Below are 15417 nucleotides of genomic sequence, written 5' to 3'. Positions count from 1 at the left end.
AAAATCTGACAATATTTTTTAATGCATAGTTATATCATGAACTAACATATGATGATGGTGAGAGAGGTTTTGAACCTTTGTTGTCTCTGTTTCTCTAGAATAACAATTTTATTGCGGTTTGAGTACTTATTTAGGGAGCATATGTAGTTTTACTAAATTAAAAAAATAGAACGATGCCCATGTACCATGAAATATAGTTTAGAATACATTAACAAAAATGTAGAATGTGGTTAGAAATTTTAAAATAACATTAAAGATTATAGGCTTCAGTATATTAACTATTAACTCAAAAACTGAATATTTTGTAGGGGTTAACACATAAATTTTGAGAAAAATTCAAGAAAATATGACAATATTGTTTTAATGCATAGTTGTATCATAAACTAACATATGATGATGGTCAGAGAGGTTTTGAACCTTTGTTTTCTATGTTTCTCAAGATTGGCAATTTTATTGTCGTTTGTGTACTTATTTTTGGAGCATTTGAAGTTTTACTAAATTAATTGATAAAAAAATTAGAACGATGCCCATGTACCATGAAATATAGTTTAAAATACATTAACAAAAATATCGAATGTGGTTAGAAATTTTAAAATAACATTAAAGATTATAGGCTTCAGCATATAGAGCATTTACCCAAAAACTGAATATTTTGTAGGGTTAAACACATAGATTTTGAAAAACATTCAAAAAATCTGACAATATTTTTTTAATACATAGTTGTATCATGAACTAATATATGATGATGGTCAGAGAGGTTTTGAATCTTTGTTGTCTCCGTTTCCTTAGAATAGCCATTTTATTTTGGTTTGTGTACTTATTTAGGGAGCATATGAAGTTTTACTAATTGATAAAAAAAATATGACGATGTCTATGAACCATAAAATATAGTTTAGAATACTTTAACAAAAATATAGAATTTGGTTAGAAATTTTAAGATAACATTAATGATTATAGGCTTCAGTATATAAAGCATTTACCCAAAAACTGAATATTTTGTAGGGGTTAACACATAAATTTTGAGAAAAATTCAAAAAATCTGACAATGTTGTTTTAAAGCATAGTTATATCATGAACTAACATATGATGATGGCGAGAGAGGTTTTGAACCTTTGTTATCTCCGTTTCTCTAAAATAGCAATTTATTGTGGTTTGCTTACTTATTTAGGGAGCATATGAAGTTTTACAAAATTAATTGATAAAAAAATATGAGGATGCCCATGTATCATAAAATATAGTTTAGAATACATTAACAAAAATATATAATGACGTTAGAAATTTTAAAATAACGCTAATGATTATATGCTTCAATATAGAGTATTTACCCAAAAACTGAATATTTTGTAATGGTTAACACATATATTTTGAGAAATATTCAAAAAATCTAACAATATGTTTTTTAATGCATAGTTGTATCATGAACTAACATATGATGATGGTGAGAGAGGTTTTGAACATTCGTTGTCTCTGTTTCTCTAGAATAGACTTTTTGTTATGGTTTGACTACTTATTTAGGAAGCATATGAAGTTTTACTAAATTAATTGATAAACATATAGAACGATGCCCATGTACCATGAAATATAGTTTAGACTACATTAACAAAAATGTAGAATGTGGTTAGAAATTTTAAAATAACATTAAATATCAGAGGCTTCAGTACATAGAGCATTTACCAAAACAAACTGAATATTTTGTATGGGTTAACACATGTATTTTGAGAAAAATTCAAAAAATCTGACAATATTGTTTTAACGCATAGTTGTATCATAAACTACCATATGATGATGGTGAGAGAAGTTTTGAACCTTTTTTGTCTGTGTTTCTCTAGAATAGCATTTTTATTGTGGTTTGTGTACTTATTTAGGGAGTATATGAAGTTTTACTAAATTAATTGATAAAAAAATATGACGAAGCCCATGTACCATAAAATATAGTTTAGAATACATTAACAAAAATATAGAATGTGGTTAGAAATTTTAAAATAACATTAATGATTATAGGCTTCAGTATATAAAGCATTTACCCAAAAACTGAATATTTTGTTGGGGTTAACACATAGATTTTGAAAAAAGTTCAAAAAATCTGACAATGTTGTTTTAATGCATAGTTGTATCATGAACTAACATATGATGATGGTCATAGAGGTTTTGAACCTTTGCTGTATTCGTTTCTCTAGAATAGCCATTTTATTGTGGTTTGAGTACTTATTTAGGGAGCCTATGAAGTTTTACTAAATTAAATTATAAAAAATAGAACGATGCCCATGTACCATGAAATATAGTTTAGAATACATTAACAAAAATATAGAATGTGTATAAAAATTTTAAAATAACATTAATGATTATAGGCTTCAGTATATAAAGCATTTACCCAAAAACTGAATATTTTGTTGGGGTTAACATATAGATTTTGAGAAAATTTCAAAAAATCTGACAATGTTGTTTTAATGCATAATTGTATCATGAACTAACATATGATGATGGTCATAGAGGTTTTGAACCTTTGTTGTATTCGTTTCTCTAGAATAGTCATTTTATTGTGGTTTGAGTATTTATTTAGGGAGCCTATAAAGTTTTACTAAATTAAATTATAAAAAATAAAACGATGCCCATGTACCATGAAATATAGTTTAGAATACATTAACAAAAATGTAGAATGTGGTTAAAAATTTTAAAATAACATTAAAGATTATAAGCTTCAGTATATTGAGCATTTATCCAAAAATTGGATATTTTATAGGGGTTACACGTAGATTTTGATAAAAATTCAAAAAATATGACAATATTATTTTAATGCATAGTTGTATCATAAACTAGCATATGATGATGGTCAGAGAGGTTTTGAACCTTTGTTTTCTCCGTTTTACAAGATTGGCAATTTTATTGTGGTTTGTGTACTTATTTTGGGAGCATTTGAAGTTTTACTAAATTAATTGATAAAAAATTAGAATGATGCCCTTGTACCATGAAATATAGTTTAAAATACATTAACATAAATATCAAAAGTGGTTAGAAATTTTAAAATAACATTAAAGATTATAGGCTTCAGTATATAGAGCATTTACCCAAAAACTAGATATTTTGTAGGGGTTAACACATAGATTTTGAGAAAAATTCAAAAAATATGACAATGTTGTTTTAATGTATAGTTGAATCATGAACTAACATATAATGATGGTAAGAGAGGTTTTGAACCTTTGTTGTCTCCGTTTCTCTAGAATAGCAATTTTATTTTGGTTTGTGTGCTTATTTAGGGAGCATATGAAGTTTTACTAAATTAATGAAAAAAAATACGACGATGCCCATGTACAATAAAATATAGTTTAGAATAATTTAACAAAAATATAGAATGTGGTTAGAAATTTTAAGATAACATTAATGATTATAGGCTTCAGTATATAAAGCATTTACCCAAAAACTGAATATTTTGTAGGGGTTAACACATAGATTTTGAGAAAAATTCAAAAAATCTGACAATGTTGTTTTAATACATAGTTTTATGATGAACTAACATATGATGATGGTGAGAGAGGTTTTGAACATTTGTTGTCTCTGTTTCTCTAAAATAGCAATTTTATTGTGGTTTGTTTACTTATTTAGGGAGCATATGCTGTTTTACTAAATTAATTGATAAAAAAATATGACGATGCCTACGTACCATAAAATATAGTTTAGAATACATTAACAAAAATATAGAAGTTGGTTAGAAATTTTAAAATAACACTAAAGATTATATAGGCTTCAATATAGAGCATTTACCCAAAAACTGAATATTTTGTAGGGAACACATCGAGTTTGAGAAATATTCAAAAAAATCTGACAATATTTTTTTAATGCGTAGTTGTATCATGAACTAACATATGATGATGGTGGGTGAGGTTTTGAACCTTTGTTGTCTTCCTTTCTCTAGAATAGACTTTTTGTTGTGGTTAGAATACTTATTTAGAGAGTCTATGAAGTTCTACTAAATTAATTGATAAAAAAATAAAACGATGTCTATGTACCATAAAATATAGTTTAGAATACATTAACAAAAATGCAGTGGTTCACAGGGATGTTTCTTATTTGTACCCAATATAATAAGGTAATTCTAATAGTCAAAATCAGCGGGCTCTCCACCCATCTTTCCATTACCACCCATCCATTTGTTGAAGCATACGACGCCTTTCTCCAGAATCTTATATTATTGAGATAGGAAGAACATTTAAACTTATTAACAACCTGTTCGATGATATTACCATGTGAATTTTGAAACAGATCTTGGTTACTTTCAAGTTTCAATAGTGTGGTTAAGCTTTTCCCATATGGGGTTTATTTTCATTCTCTTTATATCCTTACACTGCTTTGTTTTCGGCATACATAAAACATTGGGCCGACAAAATAGTCAAGACCCAGATGACAAAGGAAAACCCGAAAAACGCAAAACAGAGAGAGAAACTTGTGCTCTAAGAGAAATTGTAAAAATTGGAATTCCTAATTTCAGCGTCGGTAGGAAAAGCCAAGATACAGACTGTTTGTTTATAAATTGGAGAGAAGAGAATTGAAGACACGAAGAAAGCAAATGGTCATTCTACATTTTAATTAATCTGTACTTTGTCATAATACCTAACAAGTCCCAAATCCTTTTTTTTAAGAAAGTCATTCTACATTTTAATTAATCTGTACTTTGTCACCATACCTACAAATGTACATTTGATGCAATGCTGGTAAGTGCTTTCTCCAGTGATGCTTATCCTCTCAGCTGGTAGCTTGGTGATGCAGATCAGGAAAACAACCAACACATTTTATCCCAAGACCTCCAAGATTCACAAGCGATAATGGCCAGCTACCAGATCAGATGCGGTTAAGCACAGCCATGTTTGAATGAATGATATGACCAGGATGGAGCAATTCTTGCAAGTAATCTACCTTCTCTAACATTCACCTGATAGCGGGTAAACCAGTCTTTAGCATTGAGAAATGAGGCCGCTAGGACAATTTTCATGGCATGCCAGTTGGTGGAGAGAGAGAGAGCCATCTATCTGTGCCTATAAGGGAACTATAAAGCTTCAAGGACAATGGAGGCTTTTGTGAAGACTGAAAGAACAAAAGGTGCTTCTTCCCCTGGGTGTATAGTGGTCGGGACAATGGTATATCCCTTAGGATCAGGATCAAGAACCATTTCGCATGATATCTCTCGGGAATTCACATAGTCTGTTCCACCAACAGATTCGTGAAGAAAGATGTTGTAGGCAGCACGATGTCCACGAGTTTTAAGAATCCTCATTCCAATATAGAACAACTGCGAATCATGGCTTGATTGGTAGTTACGAAACCCAGGAGTTGTTCTTGAGAAACCCACGCCCTGTTAAGTAACCATTGGGAGAATGAGGTTCATCTTATGATCAAGAAATAGCCGAACTAAAAAGGTTCTAATCAAGAAAAAGCATGATGTACCTGAGTTAGAGTGATGAAAACATGAATCGGTGAAGATGCATCAGAACCAGTAGCCCTTAACCGGAATTGTGGATTTTGATGCCATGAGCTATAATCTTGGCAGCCACCGGCACTGTAATTTCGCCATTGGCCATGGACTGAGTGGCGCATCTCACGAGGGTATACCCGGCAAACATATATTGATCTGAAATGAATCTGGAAATCTTGCCAAGACATCCAGAATATACCTTCGTTTGACTGTTGAACATAATGCACATAAGAATCAGTATGCAGCAACATACTTCAAAGATTGGAACCATACGATATTTGATAGAAACTACCTGTGGAACATGCTTCAGCTTGTGCTTCATCCTATCACTCCACTCTGGGGATGAGTCTGACCAGGGACCATTCCACTCAACTTCATTGGCCCACGGATTTCGGATCTGAACCAGCCTGTGCCCATCGACCTCTCTCACCTGAACACAAAGTCAATTTTCTAAAACGAGTTCCCCTAATTAGCATATCAAAAATACAACCAAACCAGCATGGCATACCTGTAAGACGGAGTAAGCATGGCCTTGCACAATGCCACTGGAAGATACATGAACATCAGATCCTGATGGACTTCCAGCACCAAGTAAGAAACCTTCTTGCTTAAAGCGCAACAATTGAGACCATAATCTGCCACTTGCAAGATCAATTTGTGCTTGAGCACTCCTCAAGTCAATCTCTTCACCAGCACCTCCAGTTAGGTCAACAAGTGCGTCCTGAACCAGTCCCCCCTCCAGTGCCTCATAAGAACCATGGAGCTTGGCGTATGCTTTCTCCACTATGGAGACCCAGAGTTCATTGAACTTTTTGCTAGTAGCAAAGGCTGGTTTGCCAGGTGATTCACATGGAATCCAATCATCGATAACAACGGGAACCCACTCACCCTGCAAGTTGAAAGCAATAAGGAAGAAGCTACAAGAAACGATCATCACGAGAGCAATGCAGCATAGTGAAAGAATTTTAAGATACCAACCTGAATACAAAAGCGAACAGTGTAGATTCCTTCCTCGTTGTATTCAGGAGTAATGATCACTTCAGATATTTGTGAGACTTCAGTAAGAACTGCAACAGCGCTTAAAAACCAACAATCGCCCAAACGCCCCTATAGAACAAGTCAAACCAATCAATCATACAGCTGGAAAAACTTGGTCAAGAATAATATTTTGTGCATCAGAAAGATGTATCACATATTAAAAATGTTAAGTGATCAAACCTGACAAACATCTGATGGATTTGCAGCCCCAGAGAACAAGCAGGGACGGGAATCACTACCGTTCTCTTTCACAATGGAATCAGGTCTCATCCATTCAGAAACAACCTGACAAGCTCGAAAAGGTTAGAGTGCCATTCAAGTTGTTGATTTCTAGCCTACTTAGAGATGGAGTATGAGTCCAAAAATAATCAACCAATAACAAAAGGAGAAAAAAATCTCAATTCCTACCTGCAATTTTGAAGGGGGGTTCTGTGTATCCACGAATAAAGAGCGATCATTTGGAGGAAACTCCTGGTCAGTAAATTGCTTATCGCCACGTGCAGAGAGAGCTTCTTTGACAGCCAACTCAACTGAACGCATTCTTTGATTTATTTCTTCTTGCGTCTCCATCCTGGATTTCCTGTGTCTTCTTGAAAACGAATCCGCACTAAATAGAAAATCCCGACCTGATCTTCTTTTCCTTCCACTGGAATATTGTCCATCCCAATCTACATCGTCCCTATCATACAGATCCACATCGGCAGGATCACTATCCCAACCATCAACCTGGTAAAAGAGGGAAGAACACAAACGAGAATCAGTATGACCTTAAACATAATCAGAATAAAAGATGCCAACATTCAACAAGAGGAAACATACTCTGGGTGGTGAAGCCGTCCATTGCCAGTTGTCATCATTCAAATCAATCATGTCCAAGTCAGCCATGCCAATGGCTGCATGTAAAGAAGCGGCCTCATCTTCAGTTAAACATTTCCCCCAAAGGAAAACATCCATTATATGCATCTTTGACTCAGCTCCATCACTATCTGATCTGCCGAATGCATCGACATCTATAGGTGGCTTAACACCCAACCAAACTTCAGCTCCTTGTTCCCAAATGGCACTACTGACACTTAGAGGTAACCCAGTCTGGTAGCCATCAAACCCACCATCTAAGTAACAAGTAGCCTCCCCCGCATCAGCGTCAACAGTGATTGTCACTGTATGCCACCTGAGATGGAAACCACAGATATATAAATATGACTGAAGAACATGAGAAATAAAATTGGACAATATGGAGACTTGAGAGGAAAAAAGACAGACCTTCCATCAGTTATGCTAGTTGCACCAATATACCACTCTCTGGCAACGGTTGTCTGCCTCTCACCTTTAGTGATCAACCTAAGCCCAACTAGGCCAGCTTCAATTCCTTGCTCAGAACCAGCAACCAGAACCTCCCAACACACTTTCTTTTGATATTCAGTGCCAAAAAGGCATACAGGTCCGGAATCGGGTTGGATCATTGCTGTAATGGAAAAGCTAATCTTCTGACTCTGGCAGACACTTGCGTCCATTTGGCCGCAATGTTTACCACTTATCATTGGTTCATCGTCAAGAACACAAACAGCACCAGCAATTCCAGTCTGGTAATAACTTGTATTAGCTAACTTCGTAGTAATCAGCATCTTTAGAATGTACACTTACAGAATATAAATAAAAAAATTACCAGCTGTGCACGTCGTTCTAGTTGAGCTGTACGTATCCTATGTGCAATACCCGATACTCTCTCTCTTGCAAAGGAATCCTCAAGGACAGAATCACCCCCAACAGCACGTATAGCGGCTGCCATAGCTGCTGCTTCTCTGCTACCAGCATTAGGCATAGATGGAATAAGGGAAGCTTCAATTTCCTTCCATTTGCGCTCTTCCTTCTCCAAAAGAGCTTTCCTTCTTTCTTTACCTCTACCTTCTTCTTCACGTCTCTGCATGAGGATTTCCTCTTCCATCTCTTTCTCTCTCAGATAACTATGTTTACAATACAGAAAAACGATAAGCACCGGGTTCAGCTTAATTAAACCATATTTTGCTTAATTAAAAGAAACATGTACCTCTCTTGGATAATTTCAAATTGCCTTCTATCTTCTGGCTTCCACTTACTGATCTTTCTGGCACTTAAGTCAGAGAACCCAATGCTATCTAAGAAGAGTTTCAAGCGTACCTCATCCTACAACATTGTGAGAATCCTTTGTTAGAAAAAAGATAAAGGAGTATGTATATATGGAAAATTAAGAATCAGGGATCACCTGAACTTTCTCCGCCTTAGCTGTCAAACCTAACAATAGCAATAAATAGCCACCAAACGTGTCCCACATGTACACCCATTCTGTATCAATTGCCTCTTCTAGTGCCAAAACCCTTGCATGAGCACACATGTCTCTTCTGTAATCCACATTTGTAGGTGGTTCATGGCGGAATCTTTTTCTGCATTGCATTCTGTAGAAGAAGGATCCAGCAACTCTTTCTTCGTTCCTGAGACGATCCCTTAATTTCATGACATCATCTCTAGGAAGCACTAAGTTCCCTGCTTTATCACGCATTGCAGAGGGGTCCCCAACCAGAAGAGCTGCAGAGCTGGCGGACCTTTGGGGAGCTGAATACGTGCCGGATAAAGCATTTCTCGTCTGTCATTAACAAGTTGCAAAAATGCGTAAGAAATTTTGCATCCCATGAAGCTCTATTGCATGTGAATACGTTAAATTAAGGCCACCAATATTCAACATAGATTTTTCAAGAGAAAACTAAGAAAGACATCAGAATTAACATACTTTAGTGGCAGATCGAGAGATAGCTTGCACAACAGTATCCTTGCTAAGAAAACGTACAGCAACCTCCATCATCTGGACACCATCAGACAGAATCAGCAAAGAGAGTACACAACAGATACATATATGTGTGTGTGTGTATGTAATGGAGGAGAATGAATTACCAACCACTATTATTTATACTAAGGAACAGATAAATTAAACAAAAAGAACACAAACCTCAAGAGTCAAACACGGGCGAGAAACAGCAAACCCAAATGCTACTACAAGGGTGATAGCTGATACAGCAGCACCAGCAAACGGAGGATATATTATCAGACTAGCAACAACACCCCACCCTTCAGTTGCCAATGCAATTCCATAAAGGACGAGAAACGCAGCACTGAAGAAATCCCAATCAATACAAAACAATATGAAAGTTCATCAGTTTAATCTTTTATTGGTCATTATTTCACAAACGTAGCAGAGAACATATCAGAAGAATAGGAAAGAAAAAAGATTAAGAGCAACAATTTAGTACCCAAGTGGCTGAACATACCTGACATTCTTTCCACAATCTGCATGAGCATCATAGACATACACTGGTAATACCCTTGGAGAATATACCACTATTGGTGGGGATAGAAGAACCTAAGAGAAAAAAAAAGTTAAACATCGTTCGATTACATGAACAGGAGAAGCCACAGTTCTGTTGAGCTCTATGCAGAAGGTTAATGAACTCACAGCTAATGCTCTTCCAGCGACCAGAAACAAGAAGGTAAAATAACCAACAGATGCTCCAGCAAATGCTTTATCTGCGAAATAAACATGTATGGAATTGTTGTATCAGTAGGGTAGGTCTCACCTCTACGAAGAATATAAAATAAGAGATGGGAATCCTCACGTTGAAACCATCCAACAAGGAATGCTGCCAAACCCAAAAGAAAGGCAAGAAAGCAGACAAATGATGTCTGCTTCCTGGTCAAGTAGAAACTGTTTGACGCCCAAAGATGGATAACACCAATAGCTACCACTATAAGGAGAAGAACTAAGAGAAAAGACACACCTATCTGTTATAATTGAAACAGAAAAGATGTATCAGATGGATAAATTTCAGGCAATAACATTGAGAATTGTGTGAGCAACTTTACACTTACCGTCCATGGTCTGACTACAATAATCACAGCTGATATCGCACCAAAAAGAAGAAGAAGACCGATAGAAACGAAAACATATACACCTCGAGACAGTATCCAACAATCGTCCTTCCTGCAAAGAACCACAAAACCAGTTAAAAAGGATATTTCAGTGAAACTGAGAGTTAGGTTTAACGGGCAATGAGAAGAAACAGTCATGCACCATTTAAGCATCCCACAGCATAGTGAAAGTAGGGCCGGAATGCATGCAAGTGGAAGCAAGGCCGCAAGAAAATCGTTCTTTGTGGGCAACTGATCATCTCTAGATTTCACAACCTCCATGTACGATGTTCCACAAAATGCCACGAGAACAACTAGAAAGTAGATAAAAAGGCACAGAAATATTACTTAGAGAAAAAAGAAAGCCCACCCAGAACAGATTAAACAAGCAGAAGACACAAATTACCTGAGAATATTACGAGACAGACAGCAGAAGAGTGGGAGAACCTATATGTTGCAAACCATGAGACTATTGGAAGAATGGCAGTAACAACTAGGGAAACTCCAGATGCCATCGCCCAACCAAGGTATACAGAAGATGTATATGGTGACGTGAAGTTGTTTTCTGTGGCACTGAATAGTTTGTACTTCAAATCATCCAAAGGTTTAGCAGATATGATTGCACCAAGAGCAATTACAGATCCCACAAACACCACAACACAAATCCAAAGAATAATCCCCTAAAATGGAAAGAAATTTTATTTAGATATATTTATCTGGCAAAAAAGAGAGAAACTAGCCAAGGGGAAATAGAACAGACCTTCATCCTCGGAAACCGTGAATCTCTAACCTGATCACCGCATGATAACTGTGGAACCCAAAACTGATACCCATTATGCATCCATATGGGAACAGCAATAGAAAGGCATGCTGCCATGAGGGGCACAGTCAAGGATATTCCCAATAGTACTGACGATTTACTGCAAAAGTGAAGCAGTCACGATTTTTGTAATCAGAATTTCAAAATGGGACCATGAGGGGAAAGTTAGTAGCAGTTCAGTAAATGACATAAGCCCTCGTACCTCAAGAAAGAGAGTGATAATCCAACTAATGTGCTCAGCAGCCAGGCGACAAAGCCATACTGAAAACATAGAAAGAGACGTTATTTAGACCACATAAACATCACATGGTATATCTGCATTGCCCGCAACCAGTACTATGAACATGCCAAGCTAACGAGACAAGCCATACCTTGCGAGATTTTGATGTCAACGCCATTTCTTCAACTTGAAGCGACCGAAGAAAAGCCATTATTGAACAGACAACAGGTGACAAGAGGAGCACCGAGAAACCAAATTCGAACTACAATTAGGTAACAAGTGAGTTAGCAAAGATATAAATAACCTTCATAAATGTTACAAGCACCAACTTGAGAAAGAGTGGAACTCACCTGCTGATGACTGGAATTTATAATCGTTATGGTCTTCGGACGAAATATGGCTACAATGATTGTTTCAAGAATAAATACAAGACTGAAGAGGCCCCACGCTCTCTCTGGTGTGCCCGCTACATGGTGCAGAACAAGTCTGGACAGCTTAAGCCACTTCTCGAGCCCCCGGAGCCTCAATTCTTCAGATAGAGATATCTGATTTGGAAGAGTATTGTCAACACTATTTGAGTCAATTATTGCAATGTCAGTGTTGTCGCGGTGATCTCTATCTGCATCCAAACTACTCCTCTGAAGTAATGCCAATATGCTTGGATCCAATTTTTTCTCCTTCAGCATGACAGCAAAGTCAGGGTCCAGCCCCTTGTTTTGCAACAAATTAGTCAGTTCAAGATCACCTTCTTTCGCTTTCTTTTTAAGCATCGAGGCTATCCTAGGATCGTTCAACTGATCTTGAAACGCAAGAGCCAGATTCAAATCCAAAATCTGCTCGTTTGCAGAATTCGATGTGCTAGACTCATAACCTTGGCTGTCAATTCCACTGCTTGAACAAACGACCAGAGTGTTATTCGGATCAGAAACTTTATCCAGTGAATAAGACGTTCCTGCTTCAGCCTCTTGGACCACAGAACGACATGAGCTACTACGCAAACCCAAGCTTGGTCTTCCACTTTCTACGCTTTTGTCGCTATTGATACACTCAAGAGAGCTGCCTGTACGAGTTAGAGTGTCAGCCACACAGGATTCTGTGGTACGATTAGCCTCGTTAGCACAACCAGCATGGCCTGCATCCATACTACTACTTCTTTTAATACTTGAGCCACAACCATCTGAAGAACCTGAAGAACTACTCTGCTCTTTTCTTCGAAAACCTTCTCTCAAGCGGATCACTGTGCTCTGTAAGGCATCTCTTCTTGCAGCTGATGGGTCTGTTATCGACAGATGACGGGAAACAGCAGCCCCTGATAGAACCGATGCTACAAAAATGTAACTAATACAATGCCCTAGGTACCTGCAACAACAGAAGACACAATAAATTATATGCCGTGTAGGGAACAAACTTTAAACGTTTTAAATAAGTAATATCTTTTTAGCTCAGAAACAAACCAGTAGTGTATGCCAAAGCATATTAGGAAAATTCGAGAAGTGCCAGCAACAAAAAGCGCCAGAACGCGGTTTTGAAGAAGCTTAAACCCATACAAGCATGCCCCAATATTCCAGTCTAGAAAAATATTAAGCATCAGCATGAGTTAGAACTAAGAAATAATCCGACAACAAGCTTCTCCTCTAAATATATGCAATAGAAATTCTCTATGTAGTATGTACCAAGAACAATAACTGCAGCTGATGTAATGCCTCCAAGCCAACGTGATTCCCTAGCTGTGAGACCATATAGGACCGAGTAGGCAAGGAGAACTATGAGGGATCCAAGGTACAGGAGGCCAAGATGTGAAGCCCTGCAAATATTGCAAGAAAGAAAAGGAAATATTTAAATTATTTTCAAGGGAAAAAACAGGTAGGCAACGAACTACAGCTGATTAATAGAAGAAAAAAGAAGTTACCTGCTGGTTTGCCGAGGATAAAGTTCATTGGGGTCAGGTGGTTCTGGCAAACAAGCCACAGGGCCTATCTCTATACAATCTGAATAAGCAAATTTGTATGCCCTTCTCACATACTCGTCCACATCTAACCCGTTTCCTGTGGTGATGAAACAATTGAATAATTCAACAACTTAGATTGAGGCTGGAAGTCAAAATTGCAATGTCATAACTGAGAAGCCATGTGAGGATTGCGAAAGCTTTACCATTAAAGACCATGCGGCAGATAAAGAGCATGTTAATTGCCAACGCGATTGCCGAAACACCGAAAAAGAAACCAGAAGGAGAATATTGCTGAGATGCATGCGCACCAGCCGTAACGTAGACAGCACAAAGTTCATACGCACAGAGTAAGGCAACGCCAAGAAGGAGAAGTAAAGCAACAGCTCCTGTTTAGCCAAAAGGAGAAAGAAAGAAACAAGTTCAAGACTTCATTCACGATATATACTACCTAAAACAGCCTATGATGAGTCAGGCATGTTATCTTCCTACGTCAGCCAAAGAAACTAGTTTAAGAAAGTCAGATAGAAAAGACTGCAAACGTACTTGAGCTTTGCCACTGTGTCCTCCACCAAAGCATGATTGAGTAGAACGCCAGTAAAAGCGCTGTTCCAGCCATTATAATCGCAAGTCCAATGATATGTCGATCCAATATAACAATCAGCCAACAACCCCAACCAATCAAGATTGCAATAGGGGACACCACCACAATCCAAGCAACAAGAGATAGGAAACCACATAGCGCATCTAGCTGAGGACCTTGCAGTACTTTCGGCCATTTTCTAGCAAAGATCCAGCTGCCAATATAGAAAACATTGACTCAACTCCAGTTCTAGCTAATTACTAACTCTACAGAGTATCTATCAACCTAAATTATATAGATTTGTTACCTATAAAGCCGCCATGGCCGCCAATTAACAGACCAAAGTATCCAAAACGAACCGGAACCGAAAAGAGCGAAGAGGGCACCCGAAATAACACAAGCCAGCAAGACTCCTCGCTCGTCCCCTTCCATGGCTGCTTCTCCCACCTACAAGGGCATGCAACTCGGAGATCAAAATCTCATCACAGGGGAAGTTAAAGCCTCAAGCTTAGAGGGGGAATCCATACCTACTAGACCGAGATGAGGTTGCTGAGCAGTGGCATGACGGTGAAATCGAAGCAGAAGGGATCGATAAAGGTCGAAACTTTACAGCCCCTCAAGCAAAAGGAGACATCTTTGGTGCGGATTAGGGTTCCAAAATCAAGCTGTAAAGTAGGAGAGAAGCAAGAAACTAAGACTAGGGTTGTCACTCTGAAGACCTTGTGGAGCACAAAGTCACTTCCTTTTAGGGTTTTCAGTTGCTTTTTTTTGAATAAATCTCAGAGGATTTTTCTCAGGTTTTGGGGGAAAATGGATGGCGAGAGAGAAGGTAAGATTAAAACCCTACCCCTTCCAATGTGTGTGTGTGTGAACCGTAAAAAAGCTACTACCTTTATCTCTCTTTCTTCTCAACAAAAACGAGTCTTGTGTAGTGAGAGAAAGTGCCTGTGGAAAAAATAAACATTTAATATAATAATAAATTGAAAAGGTATGGTTCTGTCCGAACAAACGCTAGACGCGCGTGTAAAATCAGGAACCAATGAGCTATCGCGTAACGGATACGCACTGACTGTTGATTGGACAGTGAGAATGGAATGATTTTCACATTTTTAGATTAAGATTTGTAAAAACAAATATACGATCTGTAATAAGTATGTTCTTTAATTACCTATCCATTAATATCTATAATTATTTTAGGACATTTTTATTTAGAGAGAGAGTACCATGTGCACAAAACCAATAGGTTTATTTTTATGTAAAAAAATTGTGATGTTGCGTGTTTAAATGATAAAATAGTGCCTAAACGTATCATTTCATATGACAGATTACTTAAATAATTACAATTAAATCTATTCAGGTTATACGCTCAAAGCTTATAACCAGGAAAAGGAAGTGGAATACCAATGTCTCT

General features: G+C 37.1%; 1 protein-coding gene across 1 annotated transcript; it reads right to left on the bottom strand.

The window, feature by feature from the left end:
* Positions 1-4970: 4970 nt before the first annotated feature.
* On the bottom strand, positions 4971-14948 carry LOC103871041 (calpain-type cysteine protease DEK1). The gene is made up of 31 exons (XM_009149258.3): positions 14534-14948; positions 14314-14453; positions 13970-14220; positions 13630-13812; positions 13388-13523; positions 13152-13282; positions 12933-13047; positions 11829-12837; positions 11630-11740; positions 11461-11519; positions 11199-11358; positions 10845-11118; positions 10602-10752; positions 10400-10511; positions 10147-10312; positions 9987-10057; positions 9802-9893; positions 9483-9645; positions 9267-9338; positions 8745-9122; positions 8550-8665; positions 8169-8466; positions 7766-8085; positions 7322-7673; positions 6911-7228; positions 6683-6787; positions 6443-6571; positions 5973-6353; positions 5757-5894; positions 5437-5673; positions 4971-5344 (listed from the first exon to the last, which is right to left on the bottom strand). Exons 2-31 carry the CDS (start codon positions 14436-14438, stop codon positions 5039-5041), a joined length of 6459 nt encoding a protein of 2152 aa, XP_009147506.1. The 5' UTR covers positions 14439-14453; positions 14534-14948; the 3' UTR covers positions 4971-5038.
* Between the last annotated feature and the right edge of the window lie 469 nt (positions 14949-15417).

The sequence above is a fragment of the Brassica rapa genome, chromosome A06 (genome assembly GCF_000309985.2).
Source record: "Brassica rapa cultivar Chiifu-401-42 chromosome A06, CAAS_Brap_v3.01, whole genome shotgun sequence".
NCBI lineage: Eukaryota > Viridiplantae > Streptophyta > Magnoliopsida > Brassicales > Brassicaceae > Brassica > Brassica rapa.
Note: the sequence above shows the minus strand (reverse complement) of the source record. Positions and strands in the feature narration are given on the sequence as shown.